This window comes from Coregonus lavaretus, assembly GCF_964263955.1.
Source record: "Coregonus lavaretus genome assembly, contig: HAP1_SCAFFOLD_187, whole genome shotgun sequence".
Taxonomy (NCBI): Eukaryota; Metazoa; Chordata; class Actinopteri; order Salmoniformes; family Salmonidae; genus Coregonus; species Coregonus lavaretus.
Window position 1 is genome coordinate 10,150 of NW_028159222.1, and position 23,708 is coordinate 33,857.

Below are 23,708 nucleotides of genomic sequence, written 5' to 3' on the forward strand. Positions count from 1 at the left end.
CAGTCTAGCACCTAGCACTCTCTTTTATCAAATTGTCCTGAAAGAAAGCTAAAACATTGTAGATAATGAATCAATGATATTTGCCTAAACTATTCTCTCCCACCATATTGCATCTCCTACAGGCCTCTCAGACAAAGAGCAGAGCCAGACAGACAATCTGACACACACATACACACACACACACACACACACACAAACACACACAAACACCCTCCAGAAGCACTCTGTGTTCTCCCACTAAGTGACGGATGGATTTTGAACAGGACTAATAAGATCTGTAAAAAAAACTCCACTAATGCAAAAGACGATCCATCTGGAGACACCGGGTCCTGGCCAAGCATATCTTCCAGAGAGTAATCACCATAGAAACACTGTGTTTACATTTTCTCAAAGCTCATTGACCTGGATTTAAAACTGATGATGCCACTGGCTCTCATCCAGTGGGACTGTCTGTCAATGTGAATAGTACAATGCCTTTCCAAGCTCCAACAAACTCTGGGACCACTGATGTGCAGAGGATGTGGATCCCCCTGTTGGTGGTATGCAGAACTACAACAACACTCTGCTCATGCCAAAGCAGTAATCATTGTAATTGGCTCAGAGTAGTGTTAGCTCCAAAATAAAGTAGTTGTTTCACAACAGATGTTGCTGCAGTGCGTGGCATGATGTCCGCAGGCTAATCCAGGATTTTGTGAGGACATGATTTTAAACACGGAACTAAACGATAAATACATGAAGTCTCTCAAACAGAATTACATCCGGGGAATGGAGTTGGAGTCTGAGACAGGGGTGGGGGCCAGGGGTGGGGGACAGGGGACCTATAATCGAGTTAATAGGTGGTCATCATGAGGAAAGGAAGAAAGCCATTGTAGAGTATTGGAACCAACCTAGGCATAGAGAGTGAGCGAGAGCCAGCAGTTTGCAGTACTCAGGGTTAGGAGGAGGGAGGAGCTATTCTCAGTATTAGGAGGAGGAGGAGGAGGAGGGAGGAGCTACTCTCAGGGTTAAGAGGAGGAGGGAGGAGCTATTCTCAGGATTAGGAGGAGGAGGAGGGAGGAGCTACTCTCAGGGTTAGGAGGAGGAGGAGGGAGGAGCTACTCTCAGGGTTAGGAGGAGGAGGAGGGAGGAGCTACTCTCAGGGTTAGGAGGAGGAGGAGGGAGGAGCTACTCTCAGGGTTAGGAGGAGGAGGAGGGAGGAGCTACTCTCAGGGTTAGGAGGAGGAGGAGGAGGGAGGAGCTACTCTCAGGGTTAGGATGAGGAGGAGGAAGGAGGAGCTACTCTCAGGGTTAGGAGGAGGAGGAGGAGGGAGGAGCTACTCTCAGGGTTAGGAGGAGGAGGAGGGAGGAGCTACTCTCAGGGTTAGGAGGAGGAGGCGGAGGGAGGAGCTACTCTCAGGGTTAGGAGGGGGAGGCGGAGGGAGGAGCTACTCTCAGGGTTAGGAGGAGGAGGAGGGAGGAGCTACTCTCAGGGTTAGGAGGGGGAGGAGGGAGGAGCTACTCTCAGGGTTAGGAGGGGGAGGAGGAGTGAGGAGCTACTCTCAGTATTAGGAGGAGGAGGAGGAGGAGGGAGGAGCTACTCTCAGGGTTAGGAGGAGGAGGCGGAGGGAGGAGCTACTCTCAGGGTTAGGAGGAGGAGGAGGAGGGAGGAGCTACTCTCAGGGTAAGGAGGAGGAGGAGGAGGGAGGAGCTACTCTCAGGGTTAGGAGGAGGAGGAGGAGGGAGGAGCTACTCTCAGGGTAAGGAGGAGGAGGAGGAGGGAGGAGCTACTCTCAGGGTTAGGATGAGGAGGAGGGAGGAGCTACTCTCAGGGTTAGGAGGAGGAGGAGGGAGGAGCTACTCTCAGGGTTAGGAGGAGGAGGAGGAGGGAGGAGCTACTCTCAGTATTAGGAGGAGGAGGAGGAGCTACTCTCAGGGTTAGGAGGGGGAGGAGGAGGGAGGAGCTACTCTCAGGGTTAGGATGAGGAGGAGGAGGGAGGAGCTACTCTCAGGGTTAAGATGAGGAGGAGGAGCTACTCTCAGGGTTAGGATGAGGAGGAGGAGGGAGGAGCTACTCTCAGGGTTAAGAGGAGGAGGAGGAGGGAGGAGCTACTCTCAGGGTTAGGATGAGGAGGAGGAGGGAGGAGCTACTCTCAGGGTTGATGAGAAGGAGGTAGGAACTACTCACAGGGGTAGGAGATGCGTCGTCTCCAGCCCAGACAGTCCAGTCCGATGGGGGTGCTCTGGGAGAAGCAGTGGGTCTTCAGGCCCATCCCAGAGAATGCCTCCATGGTCGACAGGGAAACTGGTGTATTCCACTGTGTGGAGGAGGCAACAGTAAAGCTGGGGATCCAACAATGCCTAGACCTACATACCTAGAAGTCTATAGTTAGTATAATGCTCACTTTAAATGTTAAGACCCTGCCTTTTCTTAGTTTAAATCATGAATATACGTGTACTATATAATGTGACAGAGCAACAGTAATACTGTGTTTTACCTGAACAGATTTAGCTGAAGGTGCATGCAGGTTTAGGCTAACAGTAGGAGCTGAGAGAGACTGGCACAGAAACAGGAAAGACATCCCAAAAAAGATGACATGGAAACGGAAGGGGAAAAACATGTAACAAAGGAAAGATGTCAAGACTCGGCGAAGACAGCTGGCGAAGGATAGAAGAGATGGAGGAGAGAACCATCCTCGAGACAGTACATAGATGAAGAGGAAGAGGAGGAGGAGGAGGAGGAGAGAACCATCCTCGAGACAGTACGTAGATGAAGAGGAGGAGAGAACCATCCTCGAGACAGTACGTAGATGAAGAGGAGGAGAGAACCATCCTCGAGACAGTACGTAGATGAAGAGGAGGAGAGAACCATCCTCGAGACAGTACGTAGATGAAGAGGAGGAAGAGGAGGAGGAGGAGAGAACCATCCTCGAGACAGTACGTAGATGAAGAAGAAGAGGAGGAGGAGGAGGAGGAGAGAACCATCCTCGAGACAGTACGTAGATGAAGAGGAGGAGGAGGAGGAGGAGAGAGAAAATCCCTCCCCCTAGGCTGTAAGTTGTTTTGCACGGGTAAGCATGGTGGAGTCTTACTTTCTCGAGCTCTTCAGGACAGTGTGTGTTGAGTTGTCCCAGGCTGCCCCTCATCACTCGGGCCAGCTTCCGCTTCCATCTCTTCTGCTCTTCGATCCACAGGTCGTCTGAGCAGCAGCGTTGGCGTCTCAGACCCCTGTCCCGCCTGTGGCCTAGTGGTGGTCTGAGGGCTGAGGCAGTAGTGTCCGGTCCAGATCCAGGACTCTTCAGTTCTGCTAGCCTCTTCCCTTCTCCCCCTGCTTGGCTACTGGGTCTACATCCATCCTGACTGGTCTTTGGGTGCATAGTCAACTGGTTAATGGGACTGTCAATGTCACTTTCACTTCAAACTATAGTGCCTGGTGGTCCTCTATGACCTCCATATGGCGTCTATCTGTGTACATTACATTGTATTATTCTTACTGGTACATGATCTTAAACAGTTGTTATGGAGTGTTGATGACTATGATGGGACAGGTGAATTCAATTGTCTTGATTGGTGTAACTGATGCACTTGACAGGTAAGGTAGTTCCCACTGACTATTTCCTGTGCGCATCAGTACTGAGCTATCTCGCATGACTTAATCATGATTTAGTTTAGCCTGTGTGTCCCCCTGCCTGATTGGTCATGGTTAGAAGGTAATGCAGCTAATATCAAAGTGAAGTCAAAAGTTGCACATTTGAATAGTGTTTGCCTTTTTGCTAACCCTAACCCTTTTCCTAACCTTAACCTAATTCTCCTAACCTCACGCTATTCTTCATATTCTGACGTGAGGATGAACAGAACATTTTGCAGTTTTAAAGCTAATTATAATAATTTGGGGAGTGTTCATATTTGTCCTGCTACACACACCCGCAGGGAGTGGGTCACCATTGGAGTGGGTCACCATTGGAGTGGGTCACCATTGGAGTGGGTCACCATTGTACAGCACCCCTGAAGCAATTAGGGTTAAGTGCCTAGCTCAAACACATAGCGACAGATTTGTTTTTTTTCTCACCTTGTCGGCTACGGTATTCGAACCAGCAACCTTTCGGTTCCTGGCCTACCACCCTGACCTCAAGGCTTCCTGCCGCCCTTAGACTTGCATGAGATGAAACATTCCATTTTTCTCTCAGCCCCATGGCAAAATGTGTAGAATTGCAGGAAACTAACTTTAAAACATGAACATTTTCTCTCTGCCCCATGTTGAAATACAGGAAGTTATCTGTTTGGGGAGCCCCCTGGAGGTAGCTGGCCCGGTGGCCCCAAATGCAGTAGTCCGGCCCTGGCTGCATCCCATCTAGTCAAAACCTGCCTGCTTGCCTGCCTGGCTCCCTGCTGGGTGCTTCCTGCAGGCTCCACCGGGGGGGGGGGGGGGGGCTAGAACACACAGTCCCCCTCCCAGCTGCCTGCCTGGGCCGTTTCAGAACTGCCAGGCGGGACGGGACGGGAGCAGAATGGAAATGTGCCACGCCAGTGACAGCAGAGCACAGCGGAGGAAAGAAAGAGCTGACTCTATCGTTTCACTCTTCCTCCTCATCTCTCTTTCAGGAGAGGAGAGAACAGAGGGAGGAAGGAGATAAAGAAGGGCTTATTCTGCATTTCATCTGAACGAATACACACGCGCACGCACAAACACACACGCATGACTGTAGAGAGAGATGAAGTGCCCAAAGATGTTATTTAAATTCAGCCTAAGGCTGATGTAACAGTGTTGCCTCCGTTCTTCTCATCGCCCCAAACTGGGCTTGAACCAGAGACCCTCTGAACACAACGACAATTGCCTCCCGCGAAGCATCGTTACATATCGCTCCACAAAAGCCGAAGCCCAAGGGAAACGGCTAGTTCAAGGTCTCAGAGCGAGTGACGTCACCTATTGAAATGCCACTAGCACGCACCGCTAACTAGCTAGCCATTTCACACCGGTTACACTGAGGCAGAACAGGGCCAGTGAAAGACAGTCAACACTTTATCCCATAGTGCACCCTGCCTGGCCTTCCCTCATCGTCTTGATGGAGGAGGGGTTAACATGGCTGCTTTATCATGATGTTAAACTGACAGACAGTCAGGTCATTCTGTCATGATGTTAAACTGACAGACAGTCAGGTCATTCTATCATAATGGGGACAAAACGATGAAACAGCAGATGCCAGAGGAGACTTTTATTTTAAACAACCTACTCCTGTCAATCAAAGATGTGCCCTGAGGAAGTGAGATAGTATAGTGGGGATGTCTAGCTGAGAATTCACTTGTAAAGGGAATAAATCATTTATTGTTCTTTCATAGCTTACATGTTTTGGGCTGTTTAACTAGTATAATTTCTGTATTCTTCATTATTATATCAGTTATTATAAGTTATATCAGTTATTATCAGTTATATCAGTTTTTATCGGTTTTATCAGTTATTATCAGTTACACACAAGGCTACACCTGCCTGCCATGGAGAATCTGCTTAACAACACACATGCAGTCAAACAAATGATAACAATGAGGCATTATATAGCTGTGTTATCATATAGCTGTGCCTTACCTCAAACTGTTTGAAGGACATAGGTGTAAGCAGACTGTCCACTCCGCTGTCCTCCAATGGGCTGAGGGAGGAGGAGCCTAACTGTCCCGTTCGGGGCTTCAGGGTCTTGGGCTTCTCTGGCGGGTCAGACAGGCCCTCTACACTGGCTGACTGGCCCATGAGGAGCAGGGACAGGACTGAGGCCCGGGCAGAGGCAGTGGGGGGGTAGCAGAAGGCCCTGTGCTGGGCAGCAGGTCTGGGGCTGTGGGGCTTGGGGCTCATGGGTCTCACTGGGGTGTCTGGTGTAGCTGCCATGCTAGACGCTGTGCTCTCATAGGCTCCCCCTGGGGACCAGGACAGCTGATTGGCTAAGGCAGCCAGGGAGGCGGGGCTCATGGGCGACAGGGGGCTGGGATCGTTTGTGGGCGGGGCCTCAGAGTCGTGCGAGGATGGCGGTCTGGAGTCTGAGAAGTTGATTGACAGGCTGTTGGGCGGGACTTTCCCTTTCCTCTTCTGGCCATCTGACATGTCGTCCCCGGTCCCGCTTTGACTGTCCTGCAGGCCCCTCTTAGTGAGGGGGTCGGTGAGACTCAGAGCCCTGAGAGAGGAGGGGGACCCAGGGACACTGAGCACTGAGCCCGAGGCAGAGCGGGACACGTAGTCACTGTGGATCTGTCTGGACGTCCTCACACCCCCACCGTCCCCTCCCTCGACCCCATCTCCGACCGGGACAGACAGGGTCCTCCTCAGCAGCTCAGCCTCCCTGGCCCTCTCTCTCTTCAGCCTCCTCCAGGACTGTTTGGCTCGCCCCACCTCCCCTTCGCTCCCCGTCTCAACGCTCCCCGTCTCAACGCTCCCCGTCTCCTCTTCGTTCTCCTTGTCCATGGAGCGAGACTCAAACAGGCTGGACAGGGACTTGTGGGCCTGGGCGAAGCGCATGCGGAGGTTGAGGCTGTCGGAGCTCTTGCTCCTCTTGTAGCCGTGCAGGCCCTCGAGGGCCTCGGTCTGGTCATGTCTGAGACCTCCGGGCTGGGAGGTCAGGGGACTGTCTGGGCTGCTGGGCCCTTCGGGGGTGTCCCCAGGTCCCTCCCTGAAAAGCAGGCGGACGTGGCGGGTGCGAGGCGTGGAGGGGAAGAAGCCGTAGTCCTCCTCCTCCTCTGTCTCGTAGCGACCCCCCGGACCGGAGGAGAAGGCCTGCTGGACCATCAAGACGACACTGTCATCATCTGAGGTGTCTCCCCCCTGTCCTCCATGTCCTCCCCCCAGCTCCCTTCTCAGGCCCAGGGCGGGTGACTCCCGGGGCGAGCTGTCCATCTTGGTGTTCTTCAGACTCTTCCTCTTCCTGAAAGAAGGCATCTTGGCGAAGACAGAGAACTTGGAGCTCTTGGAGCTCCCCGCCCAGTCGCCTTTAGACTTGCTCTTCATGGGTTTGTGGAGGTTGGCATTCCCCGCTGAGACAGGCAGGATGGATTCTTCCATCTCCTCACTGTTAGTGCTGGTGGTGTCAAAATCGTAGGACACAGAGGTGGGGGTGGGACTGGAGCATCTCTCGCTGCCCGCCGAGTCCCTGTTGTGTGGTAAGGTCATGACCCTGGGGTCATCGGAGTCAAAGGTCAACGAGACCAGCTGGTGCTCTGATGACTCAATACTGGACAAGTCCTCAGAGTGACACGACGACGGGCTGAAAGTGGGCATATAGGACATGATGATGTCACCAGACAGAAGAACAGTGTTCCTGTCCTCCTCAGTGGGCCTTATCCTAACAATCTTTCTCCGCTCCTCATCTTCCACTGTCCCAGAGTTGTCCAGGGAGTGGTCGGGATCGGCCTCTAGGATGGGTTCCAGGCTACTAAAGGAGAGCAGGTTGAGACTGACGTCGGGATAGGGGTACCTCACGATCCTCACCCCACGATCCTGCTGCAGTAGGGCGGGGTGAGAGCTGGTCTGGAGGTAGGAGCTGTAGGAGCTGTCCTTCTCAGCAAACAAACAGTCCTTTAATCCTAGAGCCTCAGGTGAGTTGCTACACTCCTGTCTGTCTCTGTCCGAAGGAGGCTTGGGGGATTGGTGGGGAATGGGCTGCTGCCCCTTCTCTTTCTCTGCACTGTCCAATAGCAGGCCTCTGGTCTCCAGGTAGGAAGCTAAGGGTTCGGAAAGGCCTGTGTGACAGTTAGCAGCACAATTATCTTCCCTACAGTCTGTATGGTTAGAGATGTCTCCTCTCCAGTCTGTATGGTTAGAGATGTCTCCTCTCCAGTCTGTATGGTTAGAGATGTCTCCTCTCCAGTCTGTATGGCTAGAGATGTCTCCTCTCCAGTCTATATGGTTAGAGATGTCTCCTGTCCAGTCTGTATGGTTAGAGATGTCTCCTCTCCAGTCTGTATGGTTAGAGATGTCTCCTCTCCAGTCTGTATGGTTAGAGATGTCTCCTCTCCAGTCTGTATGGTTAGAGATGTCTCCTCTCCAGTCTGTATGGTTAGAGATGTCTCCTCTCCAGTCTGTATGGTTAGAGATGTCTCCTGTCCAGTCTGTATGGTTAGAGATGTCTCCTCTCCAGTCTGTCGTGCCTGTATGGTTCTGAATAGGGATGTCTCTGTAACCCTCTCCCTGGAGCCTCCCCAGCTCTTCCACCTCAGCCAGGCTGAAGTGCCACTCGTCCCCCAGCCCGGACACGGCTGAGTCCTCACGGCTCCAGTAGGGGTCGTAGTCCAGGGGGGACAGGAACTCCTCAGAGTCCTCAGGGGGTTCTTCAAGGGGGCTGTCCAGGGTCTCATTGGTCTCCCCCAGGATGTCCGAGGTAAACGTTGCGGGCTCGGTCAGGGAAGGGGACTCACCATCAGTTTTATCCCCACACTCCTTTGATCCGCTCTGGTGGGCTACCTCAGAGGACCACCGCTCTGGTCCCTGGCCCCTCGTACAGAGAGATCCCAACCACAACCCTTCACTGGCCTTGGTGTGGTTGTTGGAGTCAGAGAGGGAGCGGGAGGACAGAGACGGGATGGAGGGTGGCACAGTGCAGGGAGAGGGAGGCTCACGCTCAGGGATCCTGTGGTGGATCTCTAGCTGATCCCTGTGGCCCTGGACTCGTTCTTTACACACAGGAGAGTATGTTCCCATGGTAACGGGAGAGTCTGTTCCTACGGTAACAGGAAAGTCTGCTCCCACGGTAATCTCTATCCTCCTCAGTTGTATAGCCTCCTGATCTAAGGCAGGGGGTTCTGTGCTGTCTCCCTGAAGATGTTCAGTCTCTGTAGGTTGGGTTGACCCCTGGGTTAACCCTTGGCCTATGTCACTAGAACCACCCTGTGTGCAGAGGTCCACATGCAGATCACTAGTGATCTCTATGAAGACTCCTGTAGGACTGCAGGGGACTATAGCGTCCTCCGTCTCCTCTGTGCTTGACAGCCCAACATGGTCAGAGTCAGTGTCTGTATGATCAGAGAACTCTGCTGCTATAACAGTGTTTGGCTGTGCTGATTCAGGGCAGGATGTGCTTTCTACTGCCTGCTCCTGCTGTCTGTAAACATGACAATCTTCTTCTTCCTCCTCCTCCTCCTCCTCCTCCTCCTCCTCCTCCTCTTCTCTCACCCCGGACAGGGAATGGGGTGGTCCTGTCCAGTCCTCTCTGGTCAAGGTCTTTGATAACAGCTGTGAGTGTTCTGAGTCTTCTGATCCTGACAGGTCAGAGGGAGGCGGCCTGTCTATGTGGGGGAGGGAGTGGGGGTGGGGGGGCAGGCGTTCCTCACCCCCCCCCTCAGTGTGAGACTGGAGATGAGCAGAATCAAGCTGGAGCTCATCCCTCGTACTCTCCCCAGGCGAGTGCTCACTGTCCCTGGGTGTCTCTGTGCTAGAGTCCCCCTGGTCCTGGAGCTCAGGGATTAGGCCCTGGGTCTGAACGGCATCCTCCTTCAGGGGTCGTGAACTAACGCTCTGTGTTTGTTGTTGTTGATGTTGTTGTATCTCTGTAATTCCTCCACTGTCTAGCCCAGTAGGTGGGACAGGTGAGGCTAACTGGGATTCCAGTTGGTTGATCCCCTTCCTGTCTTGCGATGGTGAGAGAGACAGATCAGGTGACAGGTTGTTGGAAAGAGGTATGGGCCCACGGGCGTCTAGCGGGGGAGAAAGTCGCACCTCTACAGTAAGTCCCACCTCAAAAGGAAGTCCAGCCTCCACGGACGACATGATTGAACAGATGCCATTCACTGTTTCCTCTGTCCCTGATGGTTCAGTCGGCTCTGCTGAGTTCCTGGTGGTGACACACACCTTGTGCTCTTCCTGGCAGTGGACACATGATCTGCATGCCTCACCGTGGGCCTTTGTAGCACTGAGGAAGGCCTGAGGCTGGGGCTTTGTCTCTGTCTCTGTCTCTGTCTCTGTCTCTGTCTCTGTGGTGGGTTCACTACTCCCCTCTGTCTCTGTCTCTGTCTCTGTCTCTGTCTCTGTCTCTGTCTCTGTCTCTGTCTCTGTCTCTGTGGTGGGTTCACTACTCCCCTCTGTCTCTGTCTCTGTCTCTGTCTCTGTCTCTGTCTCTGTGGTGGGTTCACTACTCCCCTCTGTCTCTGTCTCTGTCTCTGTCTCTGTCTCTGTCTCTGTCTCTGTCTCTGTCTCTGTCTCTGTGGTGGGTTCACTACTCCCCTCTGTCTCTGTCTCTGTCTCTGTCTCTGTCTCTGTCTCTGTCTCTGTCTCTGTGGTGGGTTCACTACTCCCCTCTGTCTCTGTGTGCTGTGTGTCCATACAGATTGTGTCTGTGGTGTGTGTTTCTGTACACTGTGTGTCAGTACTGGGCTCTGCAATAAGTTCACAGTGTGTGTTTGGTTTGTGATTGTTGTGTGTGAGCCTGCAGTGTGTGTCTGGTTTGTGATTGTTGTGTGTGAGCCTGCAGTGTGTGTCTGGTTTGTGATTGTTGTGTGTGAGCCTGCAGTGTGTGTTTGGTTTGTGATTGTTGTGTGTGAGCCTGCAGTGTGTGTCTGGTTTGTGTGTGTTGGCTATATTGTGTGTATCTGTGCATAGTGTCACGTGTGTGTCAGATATGTCCGAACACTGTGCCTCTATTGTGTTGTGTGTGTCTCTGCAGTGTGTCTCTGCAGTGTGTCTCTGCAGTGTGTCTCTGCAGCGTGTCTCTGCAATGCGCTGGTTGTGTGACACCTGTCTGTCTGTATTCTGGCTAGCAAGGCTTATCTGCTCCAGGTGACTGCTGTGTATTTCTGAACTCTGTTTCTCTACACTGTGCAGAGTGGACAGAAGATCTACACGTTGTATATCTATGTTATGTTGTTTACATATCCCTGTGTTGGTTAACCCTGTGCACCGTTTCTCTGTGCTGCTCTGCGTTTGTGTCTCCGTGCTGTTTCTCCGTGTAAACGTTTCTGTGCTTTGTGCGATGTCGATCTGGTGTCTGCCTGGGCTATTCTGTTTGTGGGACTCTGTGTGGTGTATTAGTGTTTTCTGATTACCTGTGATTTGAGTGACATGAACCTCTTTACTGACTTTCTCAGCGCCATGCTGGGTTTCTTTCTCTGTCCTGTGCTTGTGTCGCTTCTTCTCTGTGAGTTTCTCTGTGCTGTGTTGTTGGTTATGAATCTCCCCGCTGTACTTCTCTGTGAGTTTCTCTGTGCTGTGTTGTTGGTTATGAATCTCTCCGCTGTATTTCTCTGCGAGTTTCTCTGTGCTGTGTTGTTGGTTATGAATCTCTCCTCTGTATTTCTCTGTGAGTTTCTCTGTGCTGTGTTGTTGGTTATGAATCTCTCCGCTGTATTTCTCTGTGTTCTTTGTGCTGTGTTGTTGGTTATGAATCTCCCCGCTGTATTTCTCTGTGTTCTTTGTGCTGTGTTGTTGCTTATGAATCTCCACGCTGTATTTCTCTGCGAGTTTCTCTGTGCTGTGTTGTTGGTAATGAATCTCTCCGCTGTACTTCTCTGCGAGTTTCTCTGTGCTGTGTTGTTGGTTATGAATCTCCCCGCTGTATTTCTCTGCGAGTTTCTCTGTGCTGTGTTGTTGGTTATGAATCTCTCCGCTGTATGTCTCTGCGAGTTTCTCTGTGCTGTGTTGTTGGTTATGAATCTCCCCGCTGTATTTCTCTGCGAGTTTCTCTGTGCTGTGTTGTTGGTTATGAATCCCTCCGCTGTATGTCTCTGTGAGTTTCTCTGTGCTGTGTTGGTTCTGGCTCCTCTCTGCTGTGTGTCTGGCTCTACAGGCCCCAGCGGTGTGGTAGCTGCTGTTCTTCCATTCTGTGTGTGGGTCCTTCACCCCCAGCAGGGAAGACAGAGAGTCACACAACGAGGTGATGTCACCCCCACCGCCGATCCTCTTCCTCGCCCCGTCCTGGCTCCAGTCTTGGGGGTCGCCGGGTCCCAAATCCTCCGCCTCTAATTGTAATCCCTCTGGGTTCTGTAGTCCCACTGAGTCATCAAGAGCTTCCCGGGTCTGCAGAGAGACAAAATAAGAGCGATATATTTATTTTCGTGTCAAATCGCCAATTGGTAACCCATCCCTTACGGGATTAATTGACACAAACATTACAATAATTCACTGTGGTAATTCAGTGACAATTCTTCTTCCAGTGTTCTCTGCAGTATGCATTGCATAAAGAGTGAAACAATTAAAGGTAACAATCAATACATAATAGTAAATAAGGTTATCCAAACAATAATTATATCCCTAGAGCAGTAAAATAACATACATACATACATATACATATACATACATATACACACACATACATACAGTGGGGGAAAAAAGTATTTAGTCAGCCACCAATTGTGCAAGTTCTCCCACTTAAAAAGATGAGAGGCCTGTAATTTTCATCATAGGTACACGTCAACTATGACAGACAAATTGAGAAAATAAAAAAAAATCCAGAAAATCACATTGTAGGATTTTTAATGAATTTATTTGCAAATTATGGTGGAAAATAAGTATTTGGTCACCTACAAACAAGCAAAGATTTCTGGCTCTCACAGACCTGTAACTTCGTCCTTAAGAGGCTCCTCTGTCCTCCACTCGTTACCTGTATTAATGGCACCTGTTTGAACTTATTATCAGTATAAAAGACACCTGTCCACAACCTCAAACAGTCACACTCCAAACTCCACTATGGCCAAGACCAAAGAGCTGTCAAAGGACACCAGAAACAAAATTGTAGACCTGCACCAGGCTGGGAAGACTGAATCTGCAATAGGTAAGCAGCTTGGTTTGAAGAAATCAACTGTGGGAGCAATTATTAGGAAATGGAAGACATACAAGACCACTGATAATCTCCCTCGATCTGGGGCTCCACGCAAGATCTCACCCCGTGGGGTCAAAATGATCACAAGAACGGTGAGCAAAAATCCCAGAACCACACAGGGGGACCTAGTGAATGACCTGCAGAGAGCTGGGACCAAAGTAACAAAGCCTACCATCAGTAACACACTATGCCGCCAGGGACTCAAATCCTGCAGTGCCAGACGTGTCCCCCTGCTTAAGCCAGTACATGTCCAGGCCCGTCTGAAGTTTGCTAGAGTGCATTTGGATGATCCAGAAGAGGATTGGGAGAATGTCATATGGTCAGATGAAACCAAAATATAACTTTTTGGTAAAAACTCAACTCGTCGTGTTTGGAGGACAAAGAATGCTGAGTTGCATCCAAAGAACACCATACCTACTGTGAAGCATGGGGGTGGAAACATCATGCTTTGGGGCTGTTTTTCTGCAAAGGGACCAGGACGACTGATCCGTGTAAAGGAAAGAATGAATGGGGCCATGTATCGTGAGATTTTGAGTGAAAACCTCCTTCCATCAGCAAGGGCATTGAAGATGAAACGTGGCTGGGTCTTTCAGCATGACAATGATCCCAAACACACCGCCCGGGCAACGAAGGAGTGGCTTCGTAAGAAGCATTTCAAGGTCCTGGAGTGGCCTAGCCAGTCTCCAGATCTCAACCCCATAGAAAATCTTTGGAGGGAGTTGAAAGTCTGTGTTGCCCAGCAACAGCCCCAAAACATCACTGCTCTAGAGGAGATCTGCATGGAGGAATGGGCCAAAATACCAGCAACAGTGTGTGAAAACCTTGTGAAGACTTACAGAAAATGTTTGACCTGTGTCATTGCCAACAAAGGGTATATAACAAAGTATTGAGAAACTTTTGTTATTGACCAAATACTTATTTTCCACCATAATTTGCAAATAAATTCATTAAAAATCCTACAATGTGATTTTTTTTTCTCATTTTGTCTGTCATAGTTGACGTGTACCTATGATGAAAATTACAGGCCTCTCTCATCTTTTTAAGTGGGAGAACTTGCACAATTGGTGGCTGACTAAATACTTTTTTCCCCCACTGTACATACACACTATATATATACACATACATACATACATACATACATACATACATACATACATACATACATACATACATACATACATACATACATACATACATACATATATACATATATACATACATACATATATACATATATACATATATACATATATACATACATACATACAATCAATCAATCAATCAATCAATTTTATTTTATATAGCCCTTCTTACATCAGCTAATATCTCGAAGTGCTGTACAGAAACCCAGCCTAAAACCCCAAACAGCTAGTAATGCAGGTGTAGAAGCACGGTGGCTAGGAAAAACTCCCTAGAAAGGCGAAAACCTAGGAAGAAACCTAGAGAGGAACCAGGCTATGAGGGGTGGCCAGTCCTCTTCTGGCTGTGCCGGGTGGAGATTATAACAGAACCATGCCAAGATGTTCAAAAATGTTCATAAGTGACAAGCATGGTCAAATAATAATCAGGAATAAATCTCAGTTGGCTTTTCATAGCCGATCATTAAGAGTTGAAAACAGCAGGTCTGGGACAGGTAGGGGTTCCATAACCGCAGGCAGAACAGTTGAAACTGGAATAGCAGCAAGGCCAGGCGGACTGGGGACAGCAAGGAGTCACCACGGCCGGTAGTCCCGACGTATGGTCCTAGGGCTCAGGTCTCTCAGTTGGCTTTTCATAGCCGATCATTAAGAGTTGAAAACAGCAGGTCTGGGACAGGTAGGGGTTTCGTAGCCGCAGGCAGAACAGTTGAAACTGGAATAGCAGCAAGGCCAGGCGGACTGGGGACAGCAAGGTGTCATCATGCCCGGTAGTCCTGACGTATGGTCCTAGGGCTCAGGTTCTCAGAGAGAAAGAGAGAACGAGAGAATTAGAGAGAGCATACTTAAATTCACACAGGACACTGGATAAGACAGGAGAAGTACTCCAGGTATAACCAACTAACCCCAGCCCCCCGACACATAAACTACTGCAGCATAAATACTGGAGGCTGAGACAGGAGCGGTCCGGAGACACTGTGGCCCCATCCGAAGAAACCCCCGGACAGGGCCAAACAGGAAGGATATAACCCCACCCACTCCGCCAAAGCACAGCCCCCGCACCACTAGAGGGATATCCCCAACCACCAACTTACAATCCTGAGACAAGGCCGAGTATAGCCCACAGAGGTCTCCACCACAGCACAAACCAACGGGGGGGCGCCAACCCAGACAGGAAGATCACGTCAGTAACTCAACCCACTCAAGTGACGCACCCCTCCCAGGGACGGCATGAAAGAGCACCAGCAAGCCAGTGACTCAGCCCCTGCAACAGGGTTAGAGGCAGAGAACCCCAGTGGAGAGGGGAACCGGCCTGGCAGAGACAGCAAGGGCTGTTCGTTGCTCCAGCCTTTCCGTTCACCTTCACACTCCTGGGCCAGACTACACTCAATCATATGACCTACTGAAGAGATAAGTCTTCAGTAAAGACTTAAAGGTTGAGACCGAGTCTGCGTCTCTCACATGGGTAGGCAGACTGTTCCATAAAAATGGAGATCTATAGGAGAAAGCCCTGCCTCCCGCTGTTTGCTTAGAAATTCTAGGGACAATTAGGAGGCCTGCGTCTTGTGACCGTAGCGTACGTATTGGTATGTACGGCAGGACCAACTCGGAAAGATAGGTAGGAGCAAGCCCATGTAACGCTTTATAGGTTAACAGTAAAACCTTGAAATCAGCCCTTGCCTTAACAGGAAGCCAGTGTAGGGAAGCTAGCACTGGAGTAATATGATCAAATTTCTTGGTTCTAGTCAGGATTCTAGCAGCCGTATTTAGCACTAACTGAAGTTTATTTAGTGCTTTATCCGGGTAGCCGGAAAATAGAGCATTGCAGTAGTCTAACCTAGAAGTAACAAATGCATGGATTAATTTTTCTGCATCATTTTTGGACAGAAAATTTCTGATTTTTGCAATGTTACGTAGATGGAAAAAAGCTGTCCTTGAAACAGTCTTGATATGTTCGTCAAAAGAGAGATCAGGGTCAAGAGTAACGCCGAGGTCCTTCACAGTTTTATTTGAGACGACTTTACAACCATCAAGATGAATTGTCAGATTTAACAGAAGATCTCTTTGTTTCTTGGGACCTAGAACAAGCATCTCTGTTTTGTCCGAGTTTAAAAGTAAAAAGTTTTCAGCCATCCACTTCCTTATGTCTGAAACACAGGCTTCTAGCGAGGGCAATTTTGGGGCTTCACCATGTTTCATTGAAATGTACAGCTGTGTGTCATCCGCATAGCAGTGAAAGTTAACATTATGTTTTCGAATAACATCCCCAAGAGGTAAAATATATAGTGAAAACAATAGTGGTCCTAAAACGGAACCTTGAGGAACACCGAAATGTACAGTTGATTTGTCGGAGGACAGACCATTCACAGAGACAAACTGATATCTTTCCGACAGGTAGGATCTAAACCAGGCCAGAACTTGTCCGTGTAGACCAATTTGGGTTTCCAGTCTCTCCAAAAGAATGTGGTGATCGATGGTGTCAAAGGCAGCACTAAGGTCTAGTAGCACGAGGACAGATGCAGAGCCTCGGTCTGACGCCATTAAAAGGTAATTTACCACCTTCACAAGTGCAGTCTCAGTGCTATGATGGGGTCTAAAACCAGACTGAAGCATTTCGTATACATTGTTTGTCTTCAGAAAGGCAGTGAGTTGCTGCGCAACAGCTTTTTCTAAAATTTTTGAGAGGAATGGAAGATTCGATATAGGCCGGTAGTTTTTTATATTTTCCGGGTCAAGGTTTGGCTTTTTCAAGAGAGGCTTTATCACTGCCACTTTTAGTGAGTTTGGTACACATCCGGTGGATAGAGAGCTGTTTATTATGTTCAACATAGGAGGGCCAAGCACAGGAAGCAGCTCCTTCAGCAGTTTAGTAGGAATAGGATCCAGTATGCAGCTTGAAGGTTTAGAGGCCATGATTATTTTCATCATTGTGTCAAGAGATATAGTACTAAAACACTTAAGTGTCTCTCCCGATCCCAGGCCCTCGCAGAGCTGTGCAGATCCAGGACAGCTAAGCCCTGGAGGAATACGCAGATTCAAAGAGGAGTCCGTAATTTGCTTTCTAATGGTCATGATCTTTTCCTCAAAGAAGTTCATGAATTTATCACTGCTGAAGTGAAAGCCATCCTCTCTTGGGGAATGCTGCTTTTTAGTTAGCTTTGCAACAGTATCAAAAATAAATTTTGGATTGTTCTTATTTTCCTCGATTAAGTTGGAAAAGTAGGATGATCGAGCAGCAGTGAGGGCTCTTCGGTACTGCACGGTACTGTCTTTCCAAGCTAGTCGGAAGACTTCCAGTTTGGTGTGGCGCCATTTCCGTTCCAATTTCCTGGAAGCTTGCTTCAAAGCTCGGGTATTTTCTGTATACCAGGGAGCTAGTTTCTTATGACAAATGTTTTTCGTTTTTAGGGGTGCAACTGCATCTAGGGTATTGCGCAAGGTTAAATTGAGTTCCTCAGTTAAGTGGTTAACTGATTTTTGTCCTCTGACGTCCTTGGGTAGGCAGAAGGAGTCTGGAAGGGCATCAATGAATTTTTGTGTTGTCTGAGAATTTATAGCACGACTTTTGATGCTCCTTGGTTGGGGTCTGAGCAGATTATTTGTTGCGATTGCAAACGTAATAAAATGGTGGTCCGATAGTCCAGGATTTTGTGGAAAAACATTAAGATCTACAACATTTATTCCATGGGACAAAACTAGGTCCAGAGTATGACTGTGGCAGTGAGTAGGTCCAGAGACATGTTGGACAAAACCCACTGAGTCGATAATGGCTCCGAAAGACTTTTGGAGTGGGTCTGTGGACTTCTCCATGTGAATATTAAAATCACCAAAAATTAGAATATGATCTGCTATGACTACAAGGTCTGATAGGAATTCAGGAAACTCAGAGAGGAACGCTGTATATGGCCCAGGAGGCCTGTAAACAGTAGCTATAAAAAGTGATTGAGTAGGCTGCATAGATTTCATGACTAGAAGCTCAAAAGATGAAAACGCCATTTTTTTTTTTGTAAATTGAAATTTGCTATCGTAAATGTTAGCAACACCTCCGCCTTTGCGGGATGCATGGGGAATATGGTCACTAGTGTAACCAGGAGGTGAGGCCTCATTTAACACAGCAAATTCATCAGGCTTAAGCCATGTTTCAGTCAGGCCAATCACATCAAGATTATGATCAGTGATTAGTTCATTGACTATGACTGCCTTTGAAGTGAGGGATCTAACATTAAGTAACCCTATTTTGAGATGTGAGGTATCACGATCTCTTTCAATAATGGCAGGAATGGAGGAGGTCTTTATCCTAATAAGATTGCTAGGGTGAACACCGCCATGTTTAGTTTTGCCCAACCTAGGTCGAGGCACAGACACAGTCTCAATGGGTATGGCTGAGCTGACTACACTGACTGTGCTATTGGCAGACTCCACTAAGCTGGCAGGTTGGCTAACAGCCTGCTGCCTGGCCTGCACCCTATTTCACTGTGGGGCTAGAGGAGTTAGAGCCCTATCTATGTTGGTAGATAAGAGGAGAGCACCCCTCCAGCTAGGATGGAGTCCGTCACTCCTCAGCAGGTCAGGCTTGGTCCTGTTTGTGGGTGAGTCCCAGAAAGAGGGCCAATTATCCACAAATGTTATCTTTTGGGAGGGGCAGAAAACAGTTTTCAACCAGCGATTAAGTGCTGAGACTCTGCTGTAGAGCTCGTCACTTCCCCTAACTGGGAGGGGGCCAGAGACAATTACTCGATGCCGACACATCTTTCTAGCTGATTTACACGCTGAAGCTATGTTGCACTTGGTGACCTCTGACTGTTTCATCCTAACATCGTTGGTGCCGACGTGGATAACAATATCTCTATACTCTCTACACTCGCCAGTTTTAGCTTTAGCCAGCACCATCTTTAGATTAGCCTTAACGTCGGTAGCCCTGCCCCCTGGTAAACAGTGTATGATCGCTGGGTGATTCGTTTTAAGTCTAATACTGCGGGTAATGGAGTCGCCAATGACTAGGGTTTTCAATTTGTCAGAGCTAATGGTGGGAGCCTTCGGCGTCTCAGACCCCGTAACGGGAGGAGTAGAGACTAGAGAAGACTCAGACTCAGACTCCGACTCGCTACATAATGGGGAAAACCGGTTGAAGGTTTCTGTCGGCTGAATGAGCGACACCGGTTGAGCATTCCAACAGTATTTCCCTCCAGAAGCCATGAGAAAGTTGTCCGGCTGCGGGGACTGTGCGGGGGGATTTATACTAACGTTACTGTCTGTACTTACTGGTGGCACAGACGCTGTTTCTTCCTTTCCTACACTGAAATTACCCTTGCCTAACGATTGCGTCTGAAGCTGGGCTTGTAGCACAGCTATTCTCGCCGTAAGGCGATCGTTCTCCTGTATATTATGAGTACAGCGACTGCAATTAGAAGACATCATGTTAATGTTACTACTTAGCTTCGGCTGTTGAAGATGTTGATGAACCATGTCCAGATAAAGCGTCCGGAGTGAAAAAGTTGAATAAGGGAAAAAAGTTGCGATGGAAAAAAGGAAAATAACGTAAAGTTGGCAGCTAAAACGCACAGGAAAATGACTCTTCTGTCTCGGGATAAACATCCGGGGTGAAAAAGTTTAACGAAAAAAGATGAGTGAGGACAAAACTAAAAAGTTGGTAAATTTGTTGAACACAGAGATTGATTAAACGTTTATTAAAAGTAAAACGTGAATAGTTTGGCAGGTAGCCAAGTAGCAACAAACAGCACAGCAGCACGGAGACAATGCGGAAGCGAGACGGAAGTCACGTGAGTCAAACAAGATACATACATACACACACACACACACACACACACACACACACACACACACACACACACACACACACACACACACACACACACACACACACACACACACACACACACACACACACACATACATACATACATACATACATATATACATACATAACATAACATAACATAACATATACAGATAAATAAATACAGAAAAATGAGACAGAAGGCATTTGGACCCAGTCTGTCACCAAGAGAAGATTCATGTGGGAGACAAGCCTCTACACAATATCTATACACACGTACCATTTACCATTTCATTATAGCTAGCCCTTTTTCTTTGATTCCAGGTTTATCTAAAATATTCCGTGAACGGAAATACACAATGAAAGAACAGGAGAGAAGGAAAGATTGACTCAATACTGCTAAGAGTCTGATAGCGTTAAGATGATCTGGTAGAGGCTCTGATAACTCTGCATCCCACACGGTGCAGTCAGTAAATCAGAGAAAGATATAGCCTCAGGCCCTGGGAAGGAATAGTTGACTAGGAGCCTGCCATGAAAAGGAGCAACATGTTTATCTCTAAACAGCAGAGGTTTGCTAATTACTGTAATAACATCTCCTAAAACTGGAAAAATCTGTCAGAGGACAAATAATGGATCTAACTACACACAGGTACATGGCCAGAAGTATGTGGACACGTGCTCGTCGAACATCTCATTCCAAAATCAAGGGCATTAATATGGCGTTGGTCCCCCCTTTGCTGCTATAACAGCCTCCACTCTTCTGGGAAGGCTTTCCACGAGATGTTGAAACATTGCTGCAGGGACTTTCAGCTTCCATTCAGCCACAAGAGCATTAGTAAGGTCTGGCACTGACGTTGGGCGATTAGGCCTAGCTCGCAGTCGGCGTTCGAATTCATCCCAAAGGTGTTTGATGGGGTTGAGGTCAGGGCTCTGTGCAGGCCAGTCAGGTTCTTCCACACCGATCTCGACAAACCATTTCTGTATGGACCTCGCTTTGTGCATGGGGGCATTGTCATGCTGAAACAAGAAAGGGCCTTCCCCAAACTGTTGCCACAAAGTTGAAAGCACAGAATCGTCTAGAATGTCATTGTATGCTGTAGCGTTAAGATTTCCCTTCACTGGAACTAAGGGGCCTAGCCCGAACCATGAAAAAAAACAGCCCCAGACCATTATTCCTCCTCCACCAAACTTTACAGTTGGCACTATGCATTCGGGCAGGTAGCGTTCTCCTGGCATCCGCCAAACCCAGATTCATCCGTCGGACTGCCAGATGGTGAAGCGTGATTCATCACTCCAGAGAATGCGATTCCACTGCTCCAGAGTCCAATGGCGGCGAGCTTTACACCACTCCAGCCGATGCTTGGCATTGCGCATGGTAATCTTAGGCTTGTGAGCGGCTGCTCGGCCATGGAAACCCATTTCATGAAGCTCCCGACAAACAGTTCTTGTGAACAGTTCTTGTGCTGACGTTGGCAGTTTGGAACTCGGTAGTGAGTGTTGCAACCGAGGACAGACGCTACGCGCTTCAGCAGTCGTGGTCCCGTTCTGTGAGCTTGTGTGGCCTACCACTTCGTGGCTGAGCCGTTGTTGCTCCTAGACGTTTGCATGGCTATGTGCTCGATTTTATACACCTGTCAGCAATGGGTGTGGCTGAAATAGCCGAATCCACTAATTTCAAGGTGTGTCCACATACTAGTGTAACTATTTCTGCAGAAGCCACTACACATCCATTTTAAAGATTTGAACACGGCTGTGTAGGTCTACCCTCACTCTCTCCCGCTCTCCCTCTCTCTCTCTCTCTCTCTCTCTCTCTCCCGCTCTCTCTCTCTCCCTCTCTCTCTCCTGCTCTCTCTCTCCCTCTCTCTCTCCTGCTCTCTCTCTCTCTCTCTCTCTCCTGCTCTCTCTCTCTCTCCCCCGCTCTCCCACTCTCTCTCTCCCCCTCACTCTCACTCTCACTCTCACTCTCACTCTCACTCTCTCTCTCTCTCTCCCTCCCTCCCCGCTCTCTCTCTCTCCCGCTCTCTCTCCTGCTCTCTCTCTCTCTCCCCCGCTCTCCCCCTCTCCCCCGCTCTCCCCCTCTCCATCTCTCTCCCCCTCTCCATCTCTCTCCCCCTCTCCATCTCTCTCTCTCTCTCTCTCTCTCTCTCTCTCTCTCTCTCTCTCTCTCTCTCTCTCTCTCTCTCTCTCTCTCTCTCTCTCTCTCTCTCTCTCTCTCTCTCTCTCTCTCTCTCTCTCTCTCTCTCTCTCCCCCCCCCCCCGCTCTCTCTCTCTCCCTCCCTCTCTCTCTCTCTCTCTCTCTCAGGCTCTCTCTTTTCCAAACACACACTGCCTCTCTTTCCTCTCATTCAATGTACATTTACATTCTACAAACATACTGTGTAAACACACTGTACGTACACATGACATGTTTGCAATAATGACAATCTCTTTCTCTGTAAAAAGCTAAAAGTTTAACAGCACAATAGGTACCACGGTGAAGCCATCGCTAATGTCACACACGAGCGGTAAAGATAAGGCAAAAGTTGTACAGCAGAAGATATGGCTAAACTGTAACTTACGCTCCTGAGTCCCACTATCATAGCTGTTTCCACCACCACAGTGTAGAGGCTTGCAATAACCCAGCTGAGCACTGCTCCCATGGCCCCTCACACACACTGGAACACACTACGACACACACTCCTCCGTACAGTCCTCCGTACACTCCTCCGTACACTCCTCTGTACACTCCTCCGTCCCTCACGCCTTCTGTCTTCACTCTACACCGCCCACGCTTCCCTCTCTTCCTCTCTCCACTCCTCTCTTCCTCTCTCCACTCCTCTCTTCCTCTCTCCACTCCTCTCTTCCTCTCTCCACTTTTTGTCTCTTTGTCTATCTTCCATCACCAATCCTCCTGAAGGGGGAATGAAAGTGATGTGGAGGAGTCTTAGATAACAGGGACGTCTCTCTTCCTCTCCGTAAGGACCTGCTGTGACCCACCCCGAGTCCCCAAACAGACGACAGGAGAGCCTCTGCCTCTTGAACTGCTGAATGTAAAGACACTTGTAGCAGTTAACTGTAGCCTAATCTGGCCTGGCTGTGGAGGCTGGGCAGGACATCACACCAATGAGACCAGACACTAAGAAGCCAGGCGGCTTTATAAATAGAGCTGGAACCATGATGGACAGACTCAATGCATGATTACACACAATCTGACAGACAGTAGGACGTCCTCTGTAAGTGAGAACAACCAACTGACTATGTAAATACATACATTACCTAACTACACAGCAACCAACTGACTATGTAAATACATACATTACCTAACTACACAACAACCAATTGACTATGTAAATACATACATTACCTAACTACACAACAACCAATTGACTATGTAAATACATACATTACCTAACTACACAGCAACCAACTGACTATGTAAATACATACATTACCAACTGACTATGTAAATACATACATTACCTAACTACACAACAACCAATTGACTATGTAAATACATACATTACCTAACTACACAGCAACCAACTGACTATGTAAATACATACATTACCTAACTACACAACAACCAACTGACTATGTAAATACATACATTACCTAACTACACAACAACTGACTATGTAAATACATACATTACCTAACTACACAACAACCAACTGACTATGTAAATACATACATTACCTAACTACACAACAACCAACTGACTATGTAAATACATACATTACCTAACTACACAACAACCAACTGACTATGTAAATACATACATTACCTAACTACACTCTACCCAACTGACTATGTAAATACATACATTACCTAACTACACTCTAACCAACTGACTATGTAAATAGACAGCCTCTGCCACAAGCTTTCATCTCACCTTTGGTATGAACAACGTGAGCAAAGAACAACAATGTATGTAGAAAATACATACATTATGTTACTAAGCAACCAACAAACTGACTATGTAAATACACATTACCTTGTGCCCGACCATGTAAATACCTTAAAACATAACAAACAGGG

General features: G+C 48.5%; 1 protein-coding gene across 1 annotated transcript in view; it reads right to left on the bottom strand.

Annotated features, from left to right (window-relative positions):
- Window positions 1-2,164: 2,164 nt before the first annotated feature.
- Window positions 2,165-23,708, bottom strand: part of LOC311123163 (uncharacterized protein) — a gene marked incomplete at its 3' end in the record, with an annotated part of 83,921 nt that continues 62,377 nt past the window's right edge. The window contains exons 2-6 of the mRNA XM_084197427.1: window positions 9,122-11,956; window positions 8,101-8,836; window positions 5,558-7,674; window positions 3,069-3,341; window positions 2,165-2,294 (exon numbers count right to left, since the gene is read on the bottom strand). Coding sequence (XP_084053553.1) covers window positions 2,165-2,294; window positions 3,069-3,341; window positions 5,558-7,674; window positions 8,101-8,836; window positions 9,122-11,956 — 6,091 coding nt within the window. The remainder of the gene's footprint in view (window positions 2,295-3,068; window positions 3,342-5,557; window positions 7,675-8,100; window positions 8,837-9,121; window positions 11,957-23,708) is intronic.